The sequence below is a fragment of the Martes martes genome, assembly GCF_963455335.1.
Source record: "Martes martes genome assembly, chromosome: 2".
Classification (NCBI taxonomy): Eukaryota; Metazoa; Chordata; class Mammalia; order Carnivora; family Mustelidae; genus Martes; species Martes martes.
The window spans coordinates 64,957,409-64,984,588 of NC_137889.1; the positions used below are offsets into that span (position 1 = coordinate 64,957,409).

At 42.3% G+C, this 27,180-nt stretch overlaps 1 protein-coding gene across 2 annotated transcripts in view; it reads left to right on the top strand.

Annotated features, from left to right (window-relative positions):
* The window catches only part of ARHGAP10 (Rho GTPase activating protein 10), a 340,466-nt gene that overhangs the window by 305,489 nt on the left and 7,797 nt on the right, over positions 1 to 27,180 (top strand). For both annotated transcript variants that reach the window (XM_080797689.1, XM_080797690.1), the window contains 3 exons: positions 8,300 to 8,456; positions 24,258 to 24,410; positions 25,583 to 25,674. In XM_080797689.1, the coding sequence (XP_080653815.1) occupies positions 8,300 to 8,456; positions 24,258 to 24,410; positions 25,583 to 25,674 (402 nt within the window). The remainder of the gene's footprint in view (positions 1 to 8,299; positions 8,457 to 24,257; positions 24,411 to 25,582; positions 25,675 to 27,180) is intronic.

Below are 27,180 nucleotides of genomic sequence, written 5' to 3' on the forward strand. Positions count from 1 at the left end.
AGACAAATTATTTAATGCACTCTCCTCTGCCTCTGGGCTCTCCTCCCCAGTCATGTTGATATTTTCCAGAATTTTTGTTCTGGATCATTATCATTATGTTTTTACCTTTTGTCCTAAAGTTTTTATAAGGTAACAATAGACATTATCAAGTTTGTTGAATATACCATATTACTTCTTTTATTTAAACAATTGAATGTTTTCCTTAAGAGTGTTATCAATGCAGTTCTTTGTATGGCAAACCTTGTGTATTTTTATGTCTAATAATACATTTATTATGGTCACATTTGAATGGCAGTTGGCATTTTGAATATATAATTCTTTGCTCAAAATTCTTTAATACTTGAAAAATATTACTTCATTACTGTGCATGCAGAGTTGCTGTTGAGAAGTCTGATGTCAGTCTGGTTCTTTGTAAGATCTGCTTTTTATATTAGGAAGCTTTTTGTTTCTGTTTTTTTCCTTGTATTTGATATTCTCAAATTTTGCAATAATGTATTCTATATTTTCTCTCTCTCTCTTTTTCTTTTCTTCCTTATTTTAAAATTTTTAATTCCATTACCATACAGTGTTACATTACTTTCAGGTGTATAATACAGTGATTCATTAATTCCATGTCTCTCAGTTCTCATCATAACAAGTGTACTCCTTGATCCCCATTAACAATTTCACCCCTCTCCCCACCCTCTCTGGTAACCATCAGTTTGTTTGCTGTAGTTAAGAGTCTGTTTCTTGGTTTGTCTCCCCCCCACCCTTTTTTTAAAGCTTTGCTCATTTGTTTTATTTCTAAAATTCCACATATGAGTGAAATCGTACGGTATTTGTCTTTCTCTGACTGTTTTGTTTTCTTTTTTTTTTACTTAGTATTATACTCTTTAGCTCCATCCATGTTGTTGCAAATGGCAAGATTTTACTCTTTTTTTGGTGGCTGAATAATATTTGTATATATATTTTATATATATATGTATATATATATCTCCTCTTTATCCATTCATCAGTTCATGGACACTTGGGCTGCTTCTATATCTTGGCTATTGTAGATAATGTTACTATTAATGTGGAGGTGCATATATCCCTTAGAATTAGTGTTTTTGTGCTCTTTAGGTAAATAGTGTGATTACTGGATTGTAGGGTAGTTCTATTTTTATTTTTTTGAGGAACCTCCATACTGTTTTCCACAATGTCTGCACCCATTTGCATTCCCATCAGCAGTGCAGGAGGGATCCCCTTTCTTCACATCCTCACTAACACCTGTTGTTTTTTTTGTGTGTTGATTTTAGCCATTCTGATAGGTGTGAGGTGATATCTCCTTGTACTTTGATTTGCATTTCCTTGATGGTAAGTGATGGTGAACATCTTTTTTTGTGTCTGTTGGACATCTGGTTGTCTTCTTTGGAGAAATGTCTGTTTCATGTTTTCTGCTCATTTTTAAGTAGATTATTATTTTTTTGGATATTGAATTTTATAAGTTCTTTATATATTTTGGATACTAATCCTTTATCAGATATGTCATTTGCAGATATCTTCTCCCATTCCACAGGGTGCCTTTTAGTTTTGTTGTTTCCTTCACTGTGCAGAAAGTTTCTATTTTAATACAGTCCCAATAGTGTATATTTAGTTTTGTTTTTCTTGCCTCAGGAGACATACTTAGAGAAAAGTTGCTTTGGCCAATGTCAAAAAAAGTTACTGCCCATGTTTTCTTTTAGGATTTTTATGTTTTCAGGTCTCTCATTTAGGTCTTTAATCCATTTTGAATTTATTTTTATGTATGATATAAGAAAGTGGTCTAGTTTCTTTCTTCTGAATGTTGTTGTCCAATTTTTCCTGCACCATTTGTTGAAAAGACTATCTTTTGCCCTTCGGATATTCTTTCCTGCCTTGCCGAAGATTAATTGGCCATATAATTGTGGGTTTATTTCTGGGTTTTCTCTATTACTCCACTGATCTGTGTGCCTACTTCTGTGCCTATACCATACTTTTTGATTATTACAGCTTTGTAACATAACTTGGAGTCTGGAATAGTGATGCCACTAGCTTTGCTTTTCTTTTTCAAGACTGCTTTGGCTATGCAGGGTCTTTTGTGGTTCCACACAAATTTTAGGATTGTCTGTTCTAGATCTGTGAAAATGCTGTTGGTATTTTGATAGGGATTGCATTGAATCTGTAGATTAGTTTGGGTAAGTATAGACATTTTAACAGTAGTTTTTCTTCTAATTCATGAGCATGAAATGTCTTTCCATTGTGTGGTATTTTTTTTATTCCCTTGTTTGGCACTCTGAGTTCTTTGGATTGAGGTCTCTGAAGTTCATTTAATTTTGAGGAATTGTTGTTTTTTCTTTAAGTATCCCTTCCTCTCAATTTATTTCTTCTTTTGGGGCCTGGATGTTGGCAATTTCACTTTCATTCTATATTACAAAGCTCTAAATATCTGAATTTTTGTACTTGTTGAGTTTGCTATCCTAGCTTTCTTTGTACTCTAGAAATTGTATAATTCTGTCATAAAGGAGGATTTTGTGTGTATACTCATGGTTGTGGTGAGTTGGAACCTTCTTCTCTCTCCTTCTGTTTTCTACTCCCTCTCTGGCTCTTCCCTCAACCTAAGTGCTTTGGTTGAGAGCTAAGTCTTATTATTCCTGCTAATAAATCACATCCTGTGGGGTGGGAGGGTTAGGCATGTCAAATCTAGTTTCCCAGGCAAGTGGGGAACTCAGTCATAGATTTTGGGCCTCCATTTAGTGTGGAGAGTTCTTCCAACCCCCAGTTCCACATGGAGAGCCTAGCTCTAGCCACCTGCCCCATGCCTGGTGGATTACAGGTGTGTTGTACTTGGGATACCTCAGGATTTTTAAATGTCTGTCTGGTTCTGCTGATTTCCACAGGTCCTGGAGCCAGTAGTCCTTCAGTTTATGCTCCCACTGACCTCTGAAACTGTGTTCCCTTTGTTTCACAGATAAGTTTAACAAAAATTAGAGTGCAGTTATATCTTTTTATTTATTTATTTTTAAAATATTATATTATCATATTGTTGGTGGTGGTGGTGGCAGTGGCAGTGTATGTGGGAAGGTTGGGTGGGTTTCCACTTAAAATTTCATTGCCCTCTTGAGTGGAAATTTCCTGACCAGCCTTTATTATATAAGTGTTACTGTGGTGTTTTAAGTGTAGTTACTTTGCTCTCAGCAAATGCTTCTTTGACCCTAGTGATGAACTGTTTGATATTTAGAAGTACCTATGATTTTCCTGACCTGACAGGGGGCGTATGTGTGTGTCAGTGGAGTGGCAGCAGTCGTCTCATTAGAATGAAGCTCAGTTAGTAACTAGATCCTTTCTTTCTGTGCATTTTTCTTTCCTTTTTTTCTGTTCCACTTTCCTTTTCTTCCCTGACTCTTTAACAGTTAGGAAATATATTTGTGAGGAAGACGAGAAGGAAATGCATGAAATGGAAGGGAAACCTCAAAGCCTTGTTCCCTCTGATCCAGAAGCACTTCTTACATGAAATGACCAGAGATGAATAGGGAGAATCATTTGTCATCATCAGAACAAGAAAGTTCACCTACTAGAGTAAAAGTCTATCTGTCTATTAAAATTAAAGAGATGAACGTCCTTTGCAGTATTAGATATGGTAGAACTGTGAAGTCCTTGTTTTGTCTTCTTGCTCTGATTTTCTGCCAGTCTTTGAAGTTTCAGTCTATCATGAAAATAAAACACTGCTCATGTCCTCAGAGTCATTAAAAAAAGTCAGACTCAATAGTGAAATGTAGTAGCCATCACAAAAGGCATTTCCTCTTCCATGCTTTTTTGCCCAAGGTTTATGAAAATGTATGCCTGTGAGAGAATCCTAAATATTTGCAGAATCACACTTCTTCTTTGTATTTATCATACTAAGCATAGCAGCAATCACCACCACTACTACCACCACCACTACCAATATTCTTGCTTTAAGGAGAAGCTTCCTCCTTGCATCTGAGGCTTCTCCAGGGTTCCCTTACATTTCCACATCATTTCCTTTGTGTCCATCTAGTGCCATGATTTCAGTTCTACCTACCTGACACTCAACTCAAAACAACTGTCCCCAACCTCTTTCCTGGGCTCAGGGATTGTATAACTAGCTCTCCTCTTGGTATTTTCACCTGGATATTTTATTGACACCCGTGGCCCAAGATGTCTACAACTGGCCTTATTATCTCCCACACGCAATTTGTTCCTTGCTTTTAATTCCCTATTTCAATTAATAGTTCTACCATTTGCCTTGTTGCCTAAGCCAAGAACTTGAGGGTCATCTTAGGTTCCTCTCTCCCCCTTCACCTTTATGCACAGAGTCCTAGTGTCTATACTACTGAACATCTAGTGTCTGTACTACTGAATATCTCTTGAATGCATTCTCTGGATCTTGTCACTTGAGTGCTTTACCCCCCACACTAACTTCCGAATGCCTATAGAACCAAGTCAGGCACTTTAATGTTTATATATCATCGCACTTTGTATCCTTACTCTCCACCTTTGACCTTATTCTCCAGCCAAATCCAACTATCCAAGGCTCTTGAAACTGCCACATTCTCTCTTGTTTCTATGCTTTCAACCATGATATTGCTGTATCAGGGGTTCGTCCCTTGCACGTTTGGTAATAATTTCTTCCTTTTCCTGTTACCTGACTCCCATGTCTTTCTCCCTCCACCACTGGCAGGTTTGGAAACTTCTTTCTCTGGATCTCAAAGCTGCTTGATACAATCATAGTATGACTGACGCCACCTTCTACTGTTTGTCTTTACCTTACTGTCCTTGGTACTGTACTGTGAGCACTTTTGAGTTAGGGACTGATTCTTCACCTTTATAACTCCACAGCCATGATGTCTCTCGTACGTTAAGTAGAGGCTTAGTATACATTTGTTGATTGATAAAGAAGGTGAGAGATATTTGTGGTTTGAAAGGGGAGAGGATGTTAATCGGAAGCTGTGTGCAGATTCTGTAACAATACTTTGAGGGTTATAGATTTTTTTTCTCCTCTTCCTCAGTTCCTAGAGGCACTGGCTTTCCATATTCATAATATTTCATGTGGCAGTGAGTCCATGGTATTTCCTGAAGATTCCTGGCTTGTTTGGTCCTGCATTGTGTCCTTTAAGGATTACCAAGACTGAGGCCTGGTCTCCACCCTCAAAAAATGTATAATGGAAATGGGGAATTAAAACCAGGTCATGAAACCATTAGATGATAGTGAATGCAAACTTGCTTACTGCCTCTCATTGTGAGAAAGGAGAGAAGGGGCAGAACAGGCAGCTGGCAGGTGCTTTGTGGAGAAGGTGGGAATGGAGCTGGATGCTGTGAAGAAGTCATTTTCTCTTCTGGGTGGTGGTAGTTCTATTTCTAGTGAGTTTCTTCTCTGGGAGTCTGTTCATAATGAAAGTCCTTCAGCACCATTTCGGCTCGCTTGCCGAAACAACCTTGTTACTCACAGGTGATTTGTCTGTCTGTAGGTGCCTGTTAAAGGGTAGCACCTACAGGAAGAGGTTGTGTGACACTCAAAAGAAATGGAAGGTGAGAAACAATGAGAGTATCCGACTTTAATTCTCAAGTACAAATCAGTTTCGTAGGCTTTAAAATCTTTAATTCAGAAATCATTTGGATATGGAGGTTTTTTGGAAAAAGTTTTATTATTTTCAAACTAGTTAAAAAGCCCTTGTTTGATTTGGGGGAACTAAAGTTTCAGAAATGGTTATAAGTATTTAATGTTTATGTGCCTGAGGTGTTCTGTGCCCGTTTCATCGAATTCAATGATTCTCAAGTAGATAAGCTCAGTCCGGAAGAGTGAAGGAGAAAGGAAATCTGTCTACCCAGAAAGTAGGGAGAGGTATCTCTTCATTTGATCAGTTTGTGTAAACATATTCCCTTCTACCAATATTCTTTTCACTGGAGGGTTTCAGATCGCTCCTGTTTGGCGGGATAGGAGAGAGAAATTCTCATAATAGAATGTGATTTAATATGTTGAATGACCGTTTGTGCTGTGTCAGTCTGCTGGGGAAAAGGATTTGAGGCCTTGTGGATGAGCTAGTGTATCCGGTTGTCAAAACATCTCAGGCATCTTTTGGAAGTAACATTAGACCCTTGCTTTCCACTTCCCTGAAGTTGCTTCTCATTGAAAGGCTTCTCCTTGTAGGAATGAGTCAGGAAATATCTGGCCCCAGACTCTCATTTGCTGTTTTTGCTATGTCATGCCCTGCCCTAGAGACAGGGCATGAGGCCCAGAGAGCAGAGGGCCAGGATCCAGCCTGCCAAAGCCAGGAAGCTGCCTGCGTCTGACTCACTGTTGAGGTGATCTTGTTCTGCTTCGGAGTTGATCGTATTTTGCTCCTTCTGGCCAAGCCCCGATTTGGCAGCAATCACATACGTATGTGTTCAGGAGCTCCCAGGGGAGCTGGAGCTCCAGCCCTTATTCTTGGGCGTATTCACAGAACAGAACTGGATGCATGCGAACTCTCCAGACGCAGGAGGAGAAGTAGCTTTAGTTTCAAAGTGGACTGTAGCCCAGAATGAAGATGAAGCAAAGGGAAATCATAGTGGCCTATCAGTGGGTTATGGTTTATTTTCCTGAATGGTGCCCCATTTTTGGGGGGCCGAATTACTCCAGTTAGCTGAACACTGTTGTAGTGAAGGGCTGTGGAAAAAGTGACTTCACCGAAAGAGGAATCATACAATACTCTAGACTGCATATTTGCAAATGGGCACTGAGCAAGGCTTTATAGGGACACTGAGGCCACCGAGAAAACCTGCTCACAGAGGTTGCATTCATCTCTTGTTGCAACTTCTCTCTCACCTTCCCCCAACGACAACACACTTAAGGAAAGAAAAAGCTCAGAAAATGCTCGCTTACCAGAATCCTCTGCCCACAGTCGTCTTGGTAGTTCTTCCTAACTATCCCCATAAAGAATTCCTTTTTCCAGCCATCACCACCATCTGTGACTCCTACTTTCCTGAATTCAACTTTTCTAGATCTCCATTTCTAAGATTCTTTCTCACAGCCTGAGTTGTAAGCTGGGTCAGAGTTAAATAAGAACTGTCTAGTACAATCAATTTTCAAGGTTAGCATCTTGGGATCTAGCTTAATCAGAGCCCAGAATTTCTCTTGTGCTTCATTATTAGTAGAACTGAAATCCATCTGAGATGGTTTTCTGAGAGCAAGTTCCTTGCTGTTCCTGGCGTTTGTGCATACCCTCTTTCTAGGACCTGGGACTAAAGGACTAAGGAGAAATGAAGGTTTGATCGGCTAGAAGCTGTTTGGCTGGGGTATGGTCCTCCAGGTCTGGTTCCGTGGCAGATTCTGGATCTACTGTTGTGACCTCTCATCGATGAAATCAAGGTCAAATCGGTGCCTCTTGATAGAATATTGCTACTTCTGCAAGGCCCCCTGAGGCAGTTAATATTTTAATGGGGACCATGAATGGGAATGTGGCCGGATGGCCCCAGCTCTGATAGGTGCTGTTCCGGGACTTTATGGTAGGTGGGAGTACCAGGAAGATAGAGACCAGTTGAGGAAAACAGCTGCTTTTGTGAACTAACTTTTCCATCTTCTCCATTTCTTCACCCCAGCCTGTAATATGTACAGATGATACTAAATGCATTCCATAAAATGGTCCTCTGTGAATGAATAAATCATGTCACCCATTTAAAAAATGCTTTTCAGTTTTGGTTTAAAGTCCTCCCTGCAGTCACCGCAGGGGCCTGATTCTTCTGTAACATCTTCCCTAATGTTCACAGGGAAATGGAAGTTTCCCTGTGTCTGGGATTTTAATAAATTGGACTATTAAATTGTAATCTAAGATACCAGCTCGGAAGACAAGATCTCTTTGGAGTTGCTGAATTTATTATGCACTAAGTGGTGACTGTCAATGTCTTAAAGAAGCTTCGGGTGACTAGAAAGGGAGAGATTGGCCATGTTGGGGTTGGTGTACTGCTCTGAATTGTTCTTGGAGTTATCACTGATTTATAACTGTGCTCCTTAGAGATTAGGAAATCATTGTGGCCGCCATTAAAGCTCTCATCTTCCATTGGATCTGATTTTGATTATTGTGTTTTCTTATGGGGAAAACACCCCTCAATGTGTATAATCTGTGATTTAGTTTAAGCACCTTTGGTTAAAAACAAAAAACAAAAACTTAAAGAGAGGACACCCAAAAAATCTCAGGGTGAATTATAAGTGTAATCTTGCATTTAATTTGATTTGAGTTATCAAATGACACCATTTAATTATTGGTGGAGTTTTTTCCCTTTTGAGTATGTGTTTGGAAGTTTATGCTATTTTTTTCTTCCTTAGGTGACAGTGCTAACCTTCCTAAGGCAGACACCACAGCCGGGAATCTAGATTCACTTTCCTCTCCATCGCCCACGACTGCAGCTGTCCCTGGGCCTCTTGGACCAGACAAAAACCACCTCGCAGATGGGGGCAGCTTCGGGGACTGGGCATCCCCTGTGTAAGTAACTGTGCTGCTCTTTGGTGCTGAGGAAAGGAGGGGTGTGACCTTCATTTTGAAGTTCACATGGCAAGTGGGTACTAAAGTGTTAGGTCTGAGGATCTCTGCTCTCTGGTTAGTGGGATGCGTAAGGAAGGATCGTTCATAAGGAAGTTCTTCCTTGAAAGCATCTCTGTATTCCCAATGTGGAAAAGTGGATGGGTGCTCTTTCAAATCTGTTTTGAGTTTGATTTGTGGCAGTTTTGGGTTGCATGAAGGAAATTTGTTATTGTTCTACTTAGATACTCAGGATGTTTTCTCACTAGTAATGCAAACTTTTAGACATAGGAGAATGCATGCATTGTGATCCATACATAGACTCTTGAAACTCTGTAGAATGATATTTTAGTTGTTTGAATTTTCAAGACCTTTGTGCTAGTGTTCTCTATCTTTTCCATAACACCCTGCGTACTTGACAACTGATGGATGAAATACCTGATTTTATCTTCTTAGTTTGGATGTGCAGATCAGCTCGGGTATATCAGACAAATAATACTAATACAAACAATATCATGGACATGATCTGACTACATGTTTGTCTTTCTGCACTGACCAAGCTGTGAAATAAATGCATATAGGTGATGGTTTGGGACATCCAAAGAGCATCAAATTTCAAACAAATGCTCGGAGAACAACAACAAAGGAACCCTACTAATAATTACATGCCCTTATTTGATTAGTCAATCAAATTACGTCCAAAAATACATTTATAATTTAGCCTGAGAATATTTGGGTGTCTTGTCTTCAAAGTTAAAAAAAAAATTTTTTTTTTTTAAATCAAAGTTGCCTAAAATAGGTCCTAGATAATGATGTCATCCAACCCTAACTGGGCATTCTTGGGACTTTAAATGGAATTGGAAAGCGTCCCTCCCATTACTTGGCTTTTTATAGTTACTGCTGGATTCACATGAAATCATTATGAACTTAATTAAGTATTAAAAGAGGCTGGGAGAATTTTGGTATGCTAAAATTTGGGGGTGACCTCAAGACTGAAAATCTAACTGAAACTGCAAGTGAAACTCAAAATATGGAAACGTTCTCCAGATGAGCTCTTTTTCCCCAAGATTGTAATATATGTATATTTATATGCTGGAGACTGTGTATTGTGGACTTAAATTGCATATTACTCAAACATGCTTGTCATTTTTATTATTCTTTTTCTAGATTAAAAATTCTCTTTTCACTTTAGTACTCCAAGCACCAGTGACAGTGGTTACATAGGAACCAAGAATCTAATCCTGGGCACTCTGGGGGTAGAATTTGCATGGGTGCGTGTGGGTGCCTGTGTGTGTGTTAAAGCAAAAAACAGATTTCTAATTACTTCTTTCAGTAAGCATGTATCATAGTGGAGAGCTAGTTCAGTTAGTCCTAGTTCAGAGTGGTTCTGTAGGAAGGTGACATTATGAACCATGATATAGCCAATGCTCAATTCGTAGCACGCTCATGCCTGAAACATGAAGGGCTTGATATTTTTGGTCATAAATCAAACGAGGAGTGAATTCCCCAGCTTCCTATTCATACAGATTTTAAAATGTCATGGAAAGCACTCCAGCACTGAGAGGCCAAAAAGGGAGAAGAGAAAATAAGTAGTTGAAACGAATCTGAAAAGGAGATTTGTGTTATAATGTAGACTTTCTCCTACTTCAAGAATTGGGGTTTTTCCCCCATGTGATGGATAAAATGCATGGATATTTCTCTTAATTATGTAGAGTGTTTCTTGTGTATCTTTTGAAGGGTTCACTTGTAAGCATATTTCAATCCAGATTTATCATGAAGTCAGGAGTGTGTCCCAAGCTTGAGCACTCACCAAGATCACCTGGAGGGCTTGTAAAGCCCCCACTGCTGGCCCCCTGCCCCCAGAGTGACCCTGAGGCTTGAGGGGCTGCCTCCAAGTATGCATTTCTAACAGAATGCCAGGTGATACAGACAACTGCCCCCCTTGGCCCCTTGGAGCCAGGCACGTGTGGATTGTAAACAGCTTCCCCCAGGAGAGGAGCGTAATTAGGGGTGAGTGATATCTCTTCTTGCCTCCCCTCCTCCCCAGCTCTTCTGGGATGGTGTGTTTGCTGTCTTGAAATTCCCCTGGCTGGTTCCCCCATCCTTTGATTCGCTGTGCCTGAAGTATTTCCCCCTTTCTTTGCTCATGGCAATCTGACCTATCTTTAGGGTCTAATTTAGTTTCCGCTTTCAGGAAGCTTTCTCTAGTGCTGTAGTCTATAGGAAGATTCTCAGTATCTTTCTGTCTATACCTGATGCTGGACATGGGGAAAATACTGCCTTCTAGTATTAGGTAATGTTTACCTTTTAGTGTTAGTCGATATTTAAGTGGTGTATGCGTATGTGTATCCGTATATTCATATCAAAGTCTCTGTCTGCCTGTCTGCCTATCTCTGTATTTTAGTCCGTTCAGACCGTGATAACAAAAAAACTTTGAGTGGCGTATAAATGACAGAAATTTATTTCTCACAGTTCTGGAGGTTAGATTTCCAAGATTAGGATGTCCTCGTGCCGGGTTCTGGTGAGAGGCTGCTTCTGATTTACAGGGTGCTGCCTTTGTCATTCTCATAAAGACACCTAATTCCATTCGTGAGGACTCTATTGTCATGACCTCACTGAATCCTAATTACTCTCCAAAGACCCCACTTCCTAACAGCATCACACAGAAGGGTGTAGAGTTTCAACATATACATTTGGGAGGGACGCAAACGTTCAGTCCATAACACTGTCTTTTTCTCACTCTAAGATAGGTTATAAAATTATTGATGATACAAATTGGGTTTTATAACTCTATGAATTTTTCGTGATCTTGACATAGTTCTTAGAATGGGAAATAAAATATTATGTATTTGTAAAAAGACCTCCCTCTTGGTCATCTCATTTCTTTCTGTATATCACTGAATGCCTGTTAAGCAACTGTGGTTTGTTTCTGGTCCATCTGCCTTCTTCCTTTTAAAGATGAATGAGTCTTCTTCCTCCCGGAATTTCACGGAATTAATCTCACCATTTTCTCTTTATAACATTTTTTCTGTGTTTCCTTAGCATCTGTAAATGTGGTTTTCATTGTGTGGTGTTTTGTTTGTGTGTGTGTTTTTTAATTCATGATCTCTGTATGCAAGCTGTACAGTATTGAATGTGAGTAGGCTCTGAGTAAATACCGATTAAGATTCCTTTTAATGAAACCAAAATTGCTCTGGTGTCATTAAATCTCTACCTAGGGCTTTAAGAAAGGAGGCAGTGCCTGGGCTGCCTGGTTTTACTCCAGGGTAGTGATTTTCCATTCCAAAACTTACACTTGCTTTATCTCGTGTCCTGAAACACAGACAAATGTATGTGGATCACATAGGACCCCAGTAGCTCTGCCGCACAGAAATGCCGTGACCCTAGCCACTGGAAAGCAAATTTGCAGAGGAAAACCTATAGCAGCCGAGATTCAGATAGAGGCAGTGTGTAAATACAGCTGTAGCCTCTGACAGGTAGAAAACAATACAGCAGAATTGGATTTCTTGGGTTTCTGCTGATGTTTATGACTTGTGGGTATTATTCATTACAGTCAATCAATCAGGAGCTATTACTTACCTGTACACTCAGTAAGGTGATGGGTGACTTAATTGCCAGTTAAGAATTGCTAGCTCAGTCTCCTTGGAGGACATTACATCATAGGTCAAGGTATTTCGGATGTTCCGAAGTCATTTTTTTTTTCCCCCCAATAAAGTGGTTTTCTCTAAACAGATTTTCTTCAATTGTAAATGATGGAACAGGTTCTTGACAAGTAATCCTTTTAGGTTCCCTGCCACACACACAAAAAATCTCTTTTAAGAAATACCCGCCATTGCCATCTGCTTCCTCTATAGATTTCAAATGAAAACGGCCACCCCCATTCTTGCCAGCCCATCCCCACCTCCAAGATGGCAGCATCATAGAATATGTCTGTGTGGTTGGGAATGTTGGTATCCCAAGGTACAACTCACCCTGTGCTCTGGCGGGCCGGGAGGGCGGTAGATCTTTCTGTCCCGTCTGACGAGAAGCTTGGCTTAGTTTATCCTGAATATTAAGCAAGTCCTGACCCATGTTTGCTGCGCAGAGCTGCTTTGTGCAACAGATTCATGCCTACCCGGACTTGATGCTAGTTGCTTGCAGTCATTAGACAGTAGACTCCCATTCTTATTTGCAGCCTTGTGCTGCAGGTCGCCCGTAGACCTTGTATGCACTCACTGGTAACCAGTTGTATGCTTATCAATGAAATAACTCAATTCCTTTAAATTGGGCAGTTTGACGTTATCCATAAACAGCTACTTGGCATTTTAAATTACTTGACTGTTGGTTCCATGATTGCTTTTTAGGAAAAGTTGATGAAAACATTTTGCTAGGAGCCCTTCAAGTTTGATTTGTGGCTTAGTATACCACAACAAACCATGAGTGATTTGTCTGAAGTTCAGAAAATTAGTCATCTTTAACATTTTTAAACAAATTTCTGTGAAATTTGGCACACACCTAGAAATTAGAAGATAGCAGTCATATGGAAGCTCTGTCTTCACCTCCTCGCTTCATCTCATTTTCTTTCCTTTTTGTGTCTTTTCCACCCCTTCAGGGAGACTTCCTCTCAATTTTACTGCCCCCCCACCCCGGTCTTGGCCAGGGGCAGTCAGTTCACCCTAGAAATTGGTATCTTATATTTTTCCCCTCTCTTATTATGCTTATTGTTTAAAAAGAAAATAAGAAATTTATCTCTTCAAAGTTCCATCCACATCATTGCATATGGCAAGATTTCGGGTTTTTTGATGGCTGTGTTATATTCGTGTGTGTGTGTGTGTGTGTGTATGTGTGTGTGTACCACGTATTCCTTATCCATTCATTTATTGGTGGACATCTGGTCTCTTTCCATAGTTTGGCTATTGTGGACATTGCTGCTATAAACATTCGGGTGCACGTGCCCCTTCGGATCACTACATTGTATCTTTAGGGTAAATACCCAGTAGTGCAATTGCTTGGTCATAGGGTAGCTCTATTTTCAACTTTTTGAGGAACCTCCATGCTGTTTTCCAGAGTGTCTACATGAGCTTGCATTCCCACCAACAATGTAGGAGGGTTCCCCTTTCTCCGCATCCTCTCCAACATCTGTCATTTCCTGACTTGTTAATTTTAGCCATTCTGACTGGTGTGAGGTGGTATCTCACTGTGGTTTTGATTTGTATTTCTCTGGTGCCGAGTGATGCTGAGCACTTTTTCACGTGTCTGTTGGCCATTTGGATATCTTCTTTGCAGAAATGTCTGTTCATGTCTTCAGCTCATTTCTTGATTGGATTATTTGTTCTTTGGGTGTTGAGTTTGAGAAGTTCTTTGTAGATTTTGGATACTAGCCCTTTATCTGATATGTCATTTGTGAATATCTTCTCCCATTCTGTCAGTTATCTTTTTGTTTTATTGACTGTTTCCTTTGCTGTGCAAAAGCTTTTAAATTGATGAGGTCCTAGTAGTTCATTTTTGCCCTTGCTTCCCTTGCCTTTGGCGATGTTTCTAGGAAGAAGTTGCTGCAGCCGAAGTGGAAGAGGTTGCTGCCTGTGTTCTCAAGGATTTTGATGGATTCCTGTCTAACATATAGGTCTTTCATCCATTTTGAGTCTATTTTTGGTCCAGTTTCATTCTTCTGCATGTGGGTGTTTTCCCAACAGCACTTGCCGAAGAGACTGTCTTTTTTCCATTGGACATTCTTTCCTACTTCATTGAAGATTAGTTGACCATAGAGTTGAGGGTCTATTTCTGGGCTCTCTATTCTGTGCCATTGATCTATGATCTATGTGTCTGTTTCTGTGCCGGATTTTGGGCAGTTTTTGTCCTGGCTATTTCCTTGAATCTTCTCTCCAGCTCTGTGAAGAGCTGGCTGCTTAGCATCCTCACGACTTTCCATACCATCCTGTGTGTCTTGCTAGGGCATTTTTGGTATTTGTATTATATACTGAGATTCGCATGTGGTTTAATTCACATCTTCCCTTGTGCTATAACTGCGGGTTCCAAAATTTGAAGGTTTTTTTTTCCAGTTCAGAATGTTGATGGTTCATGTAACTTTAAAGCCCCATAATGGAAAGTTGACTTTCTAAAATTAAGACATCTGTCGGAATTTTGTCATAGCTTTTCTCCTGCTTAACTCAAAGAACCAATTATGTCTTCTCATGATTTTATGTTTCGTTGGTTTTTATTGTTATAATTTATCATTCGCTGTGCGTGCATTTGTTGGCACGGTCTTTACATCAAAATGAAGGCAAGGACCTCCTGAGTCCTCTGTAAAGTGGAAGATCGTTTACACTGGTATAGCATTGAGCATAGAATCAGACTTGGCTTTGTATCCACATTCTGCTTCTGAAAACCTTGGAGGCCTTATATAAAATATCTAAACAAACCAGGGCTTAGCAAGATTGCCTGTGAAAGGGGAATCACCACATCTGCCCTTCCAGATTGTGAGGTTTCAAGGTATAACATCTAATAAAACCTAGTCACTGCTCCCTTGGGAGCGCCAGGTGGCTGCCTATCTGGATTGCTTCCCTCTGAGAACCCAATTTGATACTCTTAGTTTAAGTTGACCTGCCTTCCTGGTTCATCAGTTCCATAATCTCCTTACCATATAGCTCAGGGAAATAACCTCTCTGGTCCTCGGGACCAGGAAGCCTGAGAGGGTGGTCCAGGAGGACTCTGCTTGGGGATCCTCTTCTTGCCTCTCTGTGTAGGATCCTCCTTTGTAGAACCCTGTAAGAATAGGGCCTTTGGTTATTACATGACCAAGGCATGGGGTACCCACTGGCACCAGACCAATCTGTAAATTATTCTGAGCAGTATGGATAGCTTACCTGTTAGAACAGGTAACTTATAAAACCAGCTTGGTAAGTAACTGAGCTTTTTCTTAGCAGAGTAATGCTGTACCCCTTGTGATCTGTGCTTAGGCCTTGTGTTCTATGTTCAGGCCTCACACCGGGTGGCAGCTGTTTTCCACATAAGAATTGAGCTGGTGGAAACATTTCTGTCAGTTATCCCGCAAGACCTCAATGCTGAGACCTCTAATGCCCCATCATTTTCTGAAATGAAGCTTCAGTTCCTTTTCTGTTCAGCTAGCAAGCTAAAGTGCAACCCTCTTACCTCATTCCAGTGATCATCTAGAAGGAAGAAAAATGGGACTCAGGGAACAATCTTTGAGTGAAAGATGGGTCAGAGATATAATTTGAAGACAATTCTTTTATAGTGAAACCCAAGAAAATGATCAGCTATGGAGTGAACTTCGTAATCTGTAGGATGACTGGGTGGTGGCATCCTTTCTCCTTAAGGAGGGAAACCCCCAGGAGCCTCAGCGTCTCATAGCAGGAGGGGAGGACCGCGTGTTCACTGTGGCTGGGTCCAGCTTGAAAAGGCTGTGTCTTAGCTGTGCTCTAGTGATTTCCTGTGGGCTCTTTCTCCTCTCCCCACTTGCCCCACTCCTGCAAAAGACTTTTCCTCAAGGGTGATCAAGTTACTGCTTTTATGTGCTGGTTTGATACATGGGTGGTGCTCATGAGCAGCTGGTGAGGAGCCTTTCTGCTGCAGGTAGGCCCTGGGCATTTGCAGATGGCTTCTGGCACATAGTGGGGGCCCCATGCCACAAAGCCAGTGTAGATGGGCTTGGCGGGCAGGGGCTTCTCAGGCCCAGGGGAATTTGCCATCATTGTCATCTCCCTCAGTGCTCCACTCTGAACTGGATTCTCATCTGGTCCCTCTAGTCCTGGGGTCAGCACACTGTGGCCCACTTCTGCCTCACTTCTGCCTGTTTGTATACATAAAGTTTTATTGGCACACAGCCACCCAGTCATTGACATTGTCTCTGGCAGCAGAGGGGAAGAGCTGGGAGACCCGGCATATGGCCTGCAAACACTGAAGTGTTTAGTGTCTGGCCCGTTCCAGACAGTTTGCTGACCTCGATCTCATCTATAAATAAAACAAATATTTTTGGAAAAAACACCTTTCTCATAACCCACTTTCAACAAGTGAGGCTAATTGCCTTAAGGTGGACAGTGTAGGTGATTTTTAAACATAATCGTTATGAATCTTTTCTTGTTGTTGAACCAAGCAAAAGGTTTCCTTGTGGCTTTTGAATGTCAAGTGGTGTGATCCTAATTTCAAAAGGTCTTTATATGGGGCTTTTTTTTTTTTTTTTAACAACCTATTGTTTAAAATTTTTATTTGAAATAGTTGTAGATTTACAGAAAGGCTACAAAGACACTACAAAGGCTTCTTTTAAACCCATCAACCAGCTTCCCCTGTTGTTAGCATCTTACACAGAATCATGGCAGTTTTATCAAAAATAAGAAATTAACATTGGTACAATACTGTTAACTATAGACTTGATTTGGATTTCACTAGTTCTTCCACTCATGCCCTTTTCTTCCAGGATCCATTCCAGGATACCATATGGCATTCACGGCATTCAGTGACTTTTTTTTTTTCTTTTTTTAATGATGACATCCACCGAATATCTCCAGTTCTTCCTCTTTGATAGAGTTTAGATGTTGTCTTTGGGTAAAGAAAATGACTTGTTTGTGATGATGTAACCCTGGAAGGCAGAGGTGACCTTTGACTCCCAAGTCCCTAAGGCTTGGAATCAGGGCTTCATTTATGAAGTGTTCAGTGAGCCAGTGAGCGCCTGTCACTGCGGGATGTCTCACATCAACACCCCACTGAAGCCATATAGCCACTTCGCCTGTTAGTGAATCCTTTTGTTTTTGTTAAGGAAACTGAGACCAGGGAGTTTATTCTTACCCAGGTTTCAGGTGTGGATGACCCTCAGCCGAGGTTGACAATGCCGTGGCGCTCCGAGGTCATTCTCTTGCTGCTTGCCACCATGGCCTCTAGCTAGTGAGAAGTGTCCTCTCCGTCTACCAAAAAAAAAAAAAAAAAAAGGAAAAAGGAAAAAGCATAGGGAGATTGGTCAGAGCTGGCTTGGGAACCCAGGTCACTGTTCAGAATAGTGGTGCTTCCTGCACTTGTAATTTGTGTGATTATAATCCTTCTGTAGCCACACAGTCCTGCCCCCAACCCCTACAAGTGGGTCTGATTCCCATCCCTCTCCATTCCTCTCCTTGTATCTTGTTCCAGCCGCCCAGAAGGACGTGAGACTGTGAGCTCCATGCAGACTAGTCAGAACGGGCTTTAGCACGCACATCACCTTGAGTAAATCCCCTTCAGCTTTCTGAGATGCTCTTCTCTCCGGTCCTGTGAGATGGGAGCGTGGCTGGCACGAAGTGCGTCAGCGTGCGCGGGCTGTGTCTAACACAGTGCTGGAGCATGCGGCTGGGCTTCGCAGGAGCAGGTTGCGGTGGGGGACAACGATATTGACACTGGCAGCATCAGCTCAGGGCAGACACTGCGTCATCCAGAAAGCCTTCTCAGGGCCCACGTGATCGTTGGATGCTTCCTCCTCTGTTCTCCCAAAGGACCCTGGGCAACTCTCTACATGGCAGTCATCACACTGTGTTATGATTACCAACTTGTCATTCTCTACTCACTTGACTGGGCACTCATGGAGAGCAGATGTCCTAATCTCCTGGGTGTCCCCAGGGCCTAGCGTGGGACCTGACAGGTAGTTCTCGGACCGTAAATGATGAGTGAACAAGGTCCCCATCCAAGTCTCCTCATGGGCAGTGAAGGCCTCCTCGTCCACCCCTGGATGATGGCGCCTCTCTTTGTCACAGGCATTTGCTTAACGCCACTGCTGTCCCCCCTCAGTTTGCTCATTTGGAACCGACAGTGTGCCGGTGGTGGAATTCTCCTTCTCTGGAGCTTAAGGAAGAACTGTGGCATTTATTTGAACAGAGATTTCCCATAATATACAGATCTACAATATTTCCTTCTGTCTTTATTAACATTTTCAAACACTTTTGCCCAGGACAGCTGTTCTAGACTTATGCTGTACGTTTCCCAGGCTGGAATGAAAGATCATTTCACTAATGTGTTAGCTTCTGCTCAGAGACCTTGCAAATGAGGTTTTAAAATCTTTCATTCCAATGCAAACTTCTGATGTGGTTCTGACATCATATAATCAGAGTCAAATATCTTGGTTGGGGGGGATTTAATCATTTCATATGAGCAATCATTTCTTTCCTTGATATGTATTCTCCCTGGTCTGTGTCCTTTGAATTTTAAAATGATGCTTATTGCTCAAAGAGCCCAGAATCGGGCACTTGTGTCAGCAGCACTGCCCAAAGCCTGACCCGTCTATGTTATTCAAGAAATGTTCACTAGATGCAGAAGTTCTCTAGTGACTGGTGCAGCTGTTGTCGAATTTTAACAGTTAAGGCCCTAACTCCCCTCCCCCGTTGCTGAAATTCTTGTGCTCTTCTGCTGCCAAAAAGTTTTTAATATGCATGGAGCGTCGAGTCTGGTATTGGAAAAGATTGGGTCACAGTTTGAATCAGAAGCAGCATATATTGCTGATATGTTACATTTTATAAATATAAACTGTAAAGTATGTACATACACAGCTACCGTCATAATTTTATGTGTCTGAGGGTTTATTCCTGCTTACCACGAAAGCTACAGAGCCTTTCCCTGAAATACAGACATACTCCAAAGCAAGAGTGTGCATTTTTTAAATTATTTTTTTAATAGAAGTCTCTCAGCACTTTCAAAAATGCACATTCTATCCCCCGCTTATGTGTTCCAACCCCCACCCCCAGAGCACAGGAGCCTTCTCTGTTGCCTTAGGAATCGCCAGATAGGCTTTCGGTATAAGTGTTTTCAAGAATGAGTTTCTGAGTTAGCTGTATGAACTCTCTATGTGTTTTTAGTGAGACCGTCTTGTTGCCATTTGTTCCTTTTCTTTGAGAAGGAAATGTTTCTCCTCGAAGGTGGTTGGTACTGGCTCTTCTGCACTAAAAATGGAGAGGGGTCCGTTCAGAAGAAGGTTCTTTCAGTTTAGTGTGTGAAATTGGGAAGATAGCAAACAAGCAGATATTAGTACTAACCTTTAATTTATTTCTGTTTTGGTAAATGTGGTTTCTGAGCTTTTCAGGAAGAGTCGACTTTTGCCTCGATTTTTGCAAACCACAAGTTGGCTTTCAGGAAATATGTAGTACTTAGGTACTTTGTTGTAATTGGTTGCAGCTCATCATTAAATAAAATTGGTGGTTTGTGATCATGCCAGTCCTACTTATCAAAAATTTGTAAAGGGGCAGCAGGAAGAAGGATATAAATGTTTTTTGATGCTTAAATTTGGGAGGTGGTGGGAGAGGACACTCAAAATATTTCATTATGTTTTAGCAGGTAATAAGCTTTTTATTCTTAAGAGTACCCATTATTTTTGGGTTTTAACCCAAAGACTTAAAAAAAAAAAAGATTTATTTATTTATTTGTTTATTTATTTATGTGAGAGAGAGACAGTGAGAGAGAGCATGAGAGAAGAGATGGTCAGAGGGAGAAGTAGACTCCCGTGGAGCTGGGAGCCCGATGTGGGACTTGATCCCGGGACTCCAGGATCATGACCTGAGTTGTAGGCAGTTGCTTAACCAACTGAGCCACCCAGGTGCCCAAAGACTTTTTTTTTTAAAACCAGAATTCTCCTCTGAACCACAGCTCCCCCGCCCCCCCAAAAAGAAAAAAAGGGCCCAAGCATTTTCTCAATTCTCCCAAAGATGTTAATGTCAAGAGTTTTGAAGTCTGAAATCTTATTCTGCTTACAAGTCACTAAATTTGTGTGTTGTGGTTTCATGGAGGCTGGTAGAAGATGCGTGACTCTTGGTCAAAAGACTGATCCCAGCAGGTGCGGTTAAGTTCCCTGACTCCTACTTCCCGCAGGCTAATGCCCCATCGGCTGCATGATACCTGCAGGTGAGGTGTTATAAGAGAGGAACCTGGAGCTTAGGAACCACATCTTTTATGATGGGCAGTAAAGCCTACTTTTTTCTTCAAGGGGAGACCCAGTCTCTATCTTCCCATGCTGTTTGCTCTGCAGATACCCTTGGAAAGATAGTCTAGGACAAAGGCAGTCAGTGCCTCTCTGTTCAGTAGGCGCGCACAACACAAGAAGCCGTCAAGAATTGTCTCCCACCACGTGGGTAGCTGGAACCATTCTAGACGTATAGAAGAGATGTTAATTTTATGTACCGGGATGCCTTAGGGCTTAATTCTCTCCAAGGGCTCAGGATGAGAAAAACTGGGAGACCGTTGCTGGGGGCTGCCATTTCCAAAATGCCCCGTGTTTTAAATCAAAGAATAGAAAGCAAATATCAGAAACAACATTTTCCTCTGCTGCTATTTGGGAAAACAGAAGTACTATATTTGAAGCATTAAATAAACAGTTGACCCTTGAACACTCAGGTTTGAACTGTGCAGGTCCATGTCGATGTGGATTTTTTCAGTACAGAACAGTAGTGTAAATGTCCTTTCTCCTCATTACGATTTTCTTTAAAACATCTTTTCTCTAGCTTACTTTATTTTAAGGATACGGTACATAATGCGAATGTAACATATAAAATATAGGTGAATTGACTCTTATCGGTAAGGCTTCCAAAGGTCAACAGAAGGCATTTGGGCGAGGGTTAAGTTTTTGGGGAGTCAGAAGTTAAATGTGGATTTTTGACTGTGTGGGGGTCAGTGCACTTAATTCTCACATTGTTCAGGTGTCAACTATAGTTAAAAAAATTTCAGAACTTCATTACAAAACAAAAAAAACCAAAACCCTGAAACAAACAAACAAAGGATCCCACCAAATTCTGTGGAGGAAGTAGTTTATGTAAAGAAGCTTATGCTTACAATTTCTTGCCTTCAAAAAGAATTCGGGAAGTTTGCTTGTGGGAAACACCTATGAAACACGTCGTTATCGGACCTCTGTTGGCTGAGGTGAGAACTCGTTTTAGGACTTTCTATTTACTTAACCACTTCTTGCTCCCTCCTCAGTCCTTCCCAGTGGAGAAACCTGTGAAAAGTTTCTTGTATCCAACCCAGCAGCTGTTCTGTTTGTTTTCCAAACTTTGTTTTGCCACATAGGTCTCTTTCTGATTCTCCATGTGACTTCTGATGCCTCCTCCCCGTAGACACTGTTTCCAGACTTGGGTTTTGCTACCTCTTTTGAATATTCCACCTCACAAAGTTTGTGGCCCTGTGGGATTCTGAAATCCAAAGGAGAAGTGACTGGCACAGGCTTCTGAGATACTGTGGGGGAGAACCCAGGAAACTGAATACAGAAACAGGTCTCAGTTATGTGGGTGAACTGGTGAGTGCTGGGTCGCTTTGCACATCTATATATTGAAGGGCATCAGAAAGATCACAGCACACAAACAAAAACAGCTCATGTTGAGAACTTGACCCCGAACAAGAATAGCTAAGTCTGCGTCCTTGTTTTGGGACAGGATGGAGAAGGCTGAGCTAAAGGATAGGCTTAGACCTAGAGCACCTGCTATACCAACAATTCTTTCACTTTCCAAAAGGAGTGCTTTTCCTTTACAAAAAAGCAAACCACTTAGGGGCGCCTGGGTGGCTCAGTGGGTTAGGGCTTCTGCCTTCGGCTCAGGTCATGATCCCAGGGTCCTGGGATCGAGCCCCTCATCGGGCTCTCGGCTCCGTAGAGAGCCTGCTTTCTCCTCTCTCTCTGCCTGCCTCTCTGCCTGCTTGCGATCTCTGTCAAATAAATAAATAAAATCTTAAAAAAAAAAAAAAAGCAAACCACTTAAAGTGAGGATTAAGTAGATAATAGCTATAAAATTTATGATCTTTGTTTTTAAAGAGCCTTGTAAGTATAGTCACCATTGTTACTTTATCTTCATCCTGTAGCTGTCCTCCCTCTCTGCAGATGGATGGCCACCATTTAATCACTAGGCTATTTATGACCTGAAAGAGTTGATGGGGGTGTGGTAAAACATCTCATCTGCGGCCACCACCGCCCTCCCAGCACCTTGAATAATTGCTGGAAGATGAAATGGCAATTGTTTGGCTAAGTGCAGCCTTAAATTCTCTGTCAGAGCTTCAGTCACTCCTTCTTCTCCCTTCCTGATTAGTAAGACACCACTTAAGATTCATTTTCTGATAAGGCAATACAGACCATTTGAGATTTATAGATTTCTCTGCTTGGTTATGAGATAGGTTTTATGACCTCCATGTGAATTGGCTAGATGGGGGGATTGTAAATAAATTGTTCAAAATTGTTCAAACATTTAAAAAAAAAATGTGAGCCCCTCTCCCCCTTTCTGATCAAAGGATAGGAGACCTGCTGGCGTACTAAGTATCTATCAAGTCATGAATGCAATATTTCACATACTCGATTTGTAAAATCCAATTTTAGTTGTAGAATGGTTGTTCAGGTGTTCATAGAAGACTGCACGTGCCTAGCACTCTGCCTGGCTCTGTGAGGTCTATGGAAAGAGTTAAAGACCGATTTTTCCCCAAAGGCAAGAGAAATCTCTGAAACCATCACAGAATAACTCCTGCCAAGCTGCCCTCCCATTTCTTACTGGGCTGGGCCTTCAGAGATCTGTGACTTAGACCAAAGGAGAAGCATTCGGGGAGGCAGGCCTGGAGCTGATCTGAGGAAGGGACAGATTGGGGCCGACAGAGGGGTTGGGGAGCCTGAGAGCTGAGAAGAGACCTAGGCAGGGTGCAGGACCATCAGGAGAGCAGGCAGAGGGCAGGTTGGGGAGTGCACTCATTCTTGGGGAGATGGATGGGGCAGACTGGGTCTCAGGTGGCTGAAGCTGGCTGGTTGAGCTACTTGAGTTGGAGGAATTGGACTGGGGGCTGAGCCAGGAGACCACAGTGGTGACACAGGCATGAAGCAACGTGATGAGAAGGTAGAGAACGGAACAGCATGAGAGCTAGTGGAAGTAAAAATGGACAGAATTCGATGTTAGCTCTGCTACAGAGGAAAGAAGCAAAGGTAATGCTCAGGAATGTGGAAGGATAAGGGAGCTGCTCATGGAAACTGGTTTTAGCTGAAGCGGGTGAATTTGAGGTGAAGAGCGTCTGGGTGTAGCAGCCACTGAAATGCATGTGTGTTGAAAATGTAATTGAAATGAGCAACTTTTGTCACTGTGCTTTTAAAGTAAGCTTCATATGCCATAGTCACAAGCCTCCAGTTTAGAGATAATTAAAGAATAACTTAATTCAGATCCATACCTATATATTGCATTCTTTTTCATGTTTAGAGGCCCTCCATGAGTCTGTTCCCTGACCTTTTTACATTAGCTTTTTTCTTGCCTTTTTTTTTTTTAATTTGCAAATATTAGGGAACATTAAGGTCCCTAAAGATTTTTTTTGCTGTTCATGGCTTTCTGTCTTAGTCTTTGGTCTACTCTAGAGGAATCTTGATTCCTAGCTGCAGTTTTGTCTGAGTTGCCCTGTGTATGTGACCAGAGGAAAGGGCTTTAAACATTGAAAGGCCATGGGTTAAGTTTTTGGAGTGAAAGGTCATAAGTTAGACTGTAGATTCTGACACTTTCCTTATAAGCAGAGAACATGAGCACCTCAAAGTCCAAGTAACTGGTCATGGCAGTTGGATTCTAGTGTCCTAATTAGTGAATTGATATGGTGCTAGGTTGGACAAGACTTGATCTTGTCCACATACCTGGAGAAGTATAAAGCATCCCTCTTTTGGACTGTGGTTCTTGGGGCTACAGACCATTGAGAATTCAGTCCTGTTCTGGTCACTGGGGGAGATAAGGAAGCTATCATCTTAGCCATTTGGGAATGGGGTGTCACGTATTTGGTGTTCTGTGGCTTTTATACTATTAATCCTGTCCTTCGAACTTCTACCTGCAGCCCTTGCCAGACGCGATCGCCCATGGTCCAGTGGCTTAACACACAGTCCCCAACCACACCGAGCTGCAGCCCGGCTGTTACGCCTCCTTCACCCAAGCCCCCGCCTTCCCCCCTCTCTCTGCCTGCCGCCATAGTGGACAAGCCGCCGGAAAGGTATGGGGTGTGGAGAACGATGTTGAAGACCTGGGCAGCACCCAGGCCTGGTCAACCTGAGCAGCTTCTTGGGTTCCCCACATGAAAGCGGTTGCTCAGGTTCTTCAAGCCTCCTGGAGCTCATCCTCGACATTGACCACCTTGTCTCGGGCGGTGCTTAGTTCAAGAGCAAATACATTCTCTGGAGAAATTTGCCTTATGTGAGAGCTGCTTGAATCTACTGTCCTCCTCCATTTTGTTTGGTGCTTGTTATGCACTGATGAAACCATTTATTTTGGAAGAACTTATTATACATGAATATAGAGCACTTTTTTTTTTTTTTTAAGAAAGTGAAAGGGGTCCTGGGAACAGGGGTTGACATGGCCATTTAATGGGCCCAATGTGCAGAAGCCAAAGGAACTGGCCTAGTAAGCGCTTCGTCCTGGGTGGTAGGCTGAAGTTCTTGTCTTCCCTGGCTCCCCCCACTCCAGTGAGGTGGGGCACTTCCTTCTGCTTCAGTCTACATCTGGCCGACACCATGGTCTCCCTCATTGCCTGGTGTGCTCTTTTCCCAGAAGGGCACAGAGGGCATTGGGACAAGCGGTGAGAAGCTTAGCCTTAAAATGCGTTTTGGAGGCAGGCGCAAGGGGGTCAAATAGAGAAGACCCGACTCAGAGCCGTAAACTCCTTCCAGAGTGCTGTGGAAGCAGACTATCCGTGTGGACAGATGGACTTCCGCCGCGCACTGCCCAAGTCACTCGGGGCACGCGCGCCTCTGCCCTTCGCTGCCTTGCCTTCTGTCTCAAGATAGGGGGCTTTTCCTAACAGAGGAACACGGTGCTTAGGAGTAAACACCCTGTGGATCCCATAATGCTGAACGATAGGAAAGGGCATCCCACCGGGCAGAGAGGAGAATTAGGTGATGAGGTTCAGTGAAAGCTGCTCAGAGAAGCTCCCTGAAGAAAGATTTGAATTTGAAACCCATCATTTACTTGAAAATCAAGTGCTGTAGTTGTGCCTGGTGTTCACTTCACCGCTATTTGGTTGGTCGGTTGGTTGGTTTGTTTGTTTTTGAAGTTGTCCCACTGGTGGTATGTAAATGAGATTTGGGAAGGGGTGGGGCTGGGGGGAGGTGAGTTTCCCCCTCCTGGTTTTTCACGTTTTAATTTGTGTCTTTCATGTTCTCTTCTCAGTGTTGTCAATCGGAAGGCTCGAGCAGTGTATCCATGTGAAGCAGAACACAGCTCAGAATTATCTTTTGAGATAGGAGCAATTTTTGAGGACGGTGAGTGTTAGTGGGGATTCCGTGGTAGCATATGTTCTGTCCCCGCTCCGAATGTCTACAATCCAGAGTAAGCAGTCACTGGTTATGAGGTTGTCAGGGGCACACATCCCTCCCTTGACCTTTGGACGGGAGAGAGCTGGCCCAGTTGGCTGCCAGGAACTGAACCCCGGGGGCCGGGAGCAGGGAGGGTTATGAAACTCCACTTCTGCTGTCAGAATCTTGATGATTCTCCAGCCCTTTGAACTCTTGTGAATTTTCATTTAGGATACCTTTCTCCTGATGTAAAGAAGCTAGTGCCATTTGGAATTAAGAAATACTTCTAATTTGCATCCTTTGTTTTCCTCTTCCACAGTCCCCAGCCAAACCTCCTAAATGTGTCAGGTTTGCCAAATCTGAGTTACAGAAGAGTACTCTTGTCAAAAAATGTTGATTTATAGTTCCCTTCCCATTCTTATGCTTTCCGTGATTTTTGCTCATTTGGTTAATGTGTGACTCTCTGGATCTGGGTGTTGCCTTTGTGTATTGGATTTTATCTGAGTCTTTAATATTCACACACAAGCATTTAGGAGCTCTACTTGGCTTAATGTTTCACAGATTTCTCTTATGGTTCATTGTTTATCTCTTTTCCCCCTCTCCTGATTTCTTCCTTAACAGTCTTGCTCATTATGAAATTCACTGGTTGCTGTGGAAACAGTGATGCGTGTGGGTGGAGCTGCCCAAGAGAGTTCTGGGGAGGCAGTGAGGATCTTAGATGTTTGAATGGAATGGTCAGTCAGCCAGAATGTTTGGAATATGTGGAATATATCAACACAACACTTAGTGGTATATCATCAGTCGTGCAGTGTTTGCTGGCGATTTTTTTTTTAATTTTTTATTATTTATTTATTTATTTGACAGAGAGAGAGAGAGAGAGAGAGAGAGCGATCACAAGTAGGCAGAGAGGCAGGCGGTGGGGGGGGGGGGTGGGAAGCAGACCCCTTGCCAAGCAGAGACCCCGATGTGGGGCTTGATCCCAGGACCCTGAGATCACGACCCGAGCCAAAGGCAGAGGCTTAACCCACTGAGCCACCTAGGCGCCCCTAATTATCTTTATTAGAAAGCAAGTTGTCTGTTTGTTTATTTATTCATTTATTTAGAGAGTCAGGGGGAGGGGCAGAGGGAAAGGGAGAGAGAGGGGATCTTAAGCAGGCTCCACACCCAGTACAGGGCCTGATGGCCTCAGTCTCATGACCCTGAGATCATGACCTGAGTCAAAATTAAGAAGTTGCAGACATTTAACCAACTGAGCCACCCTAGCGCCCTGCCAGTTGCCTCATTTAGAATACATTTCTGTCTTGGGGCACCTGGGTGGCTCAGTGGGTTAAAGCCTCTGCCTTCGGCTCAGGTCATGATCCCAGGGTCCTGGGATCGAGCCCCGCATCGGGCTCTCTGCTCAGCAGGGAGCCTGCTTCCTCCTCTCTCTCTGCCTGCCTCTCTGTGATCTCCATCTGTCAAATAAGTAAATAA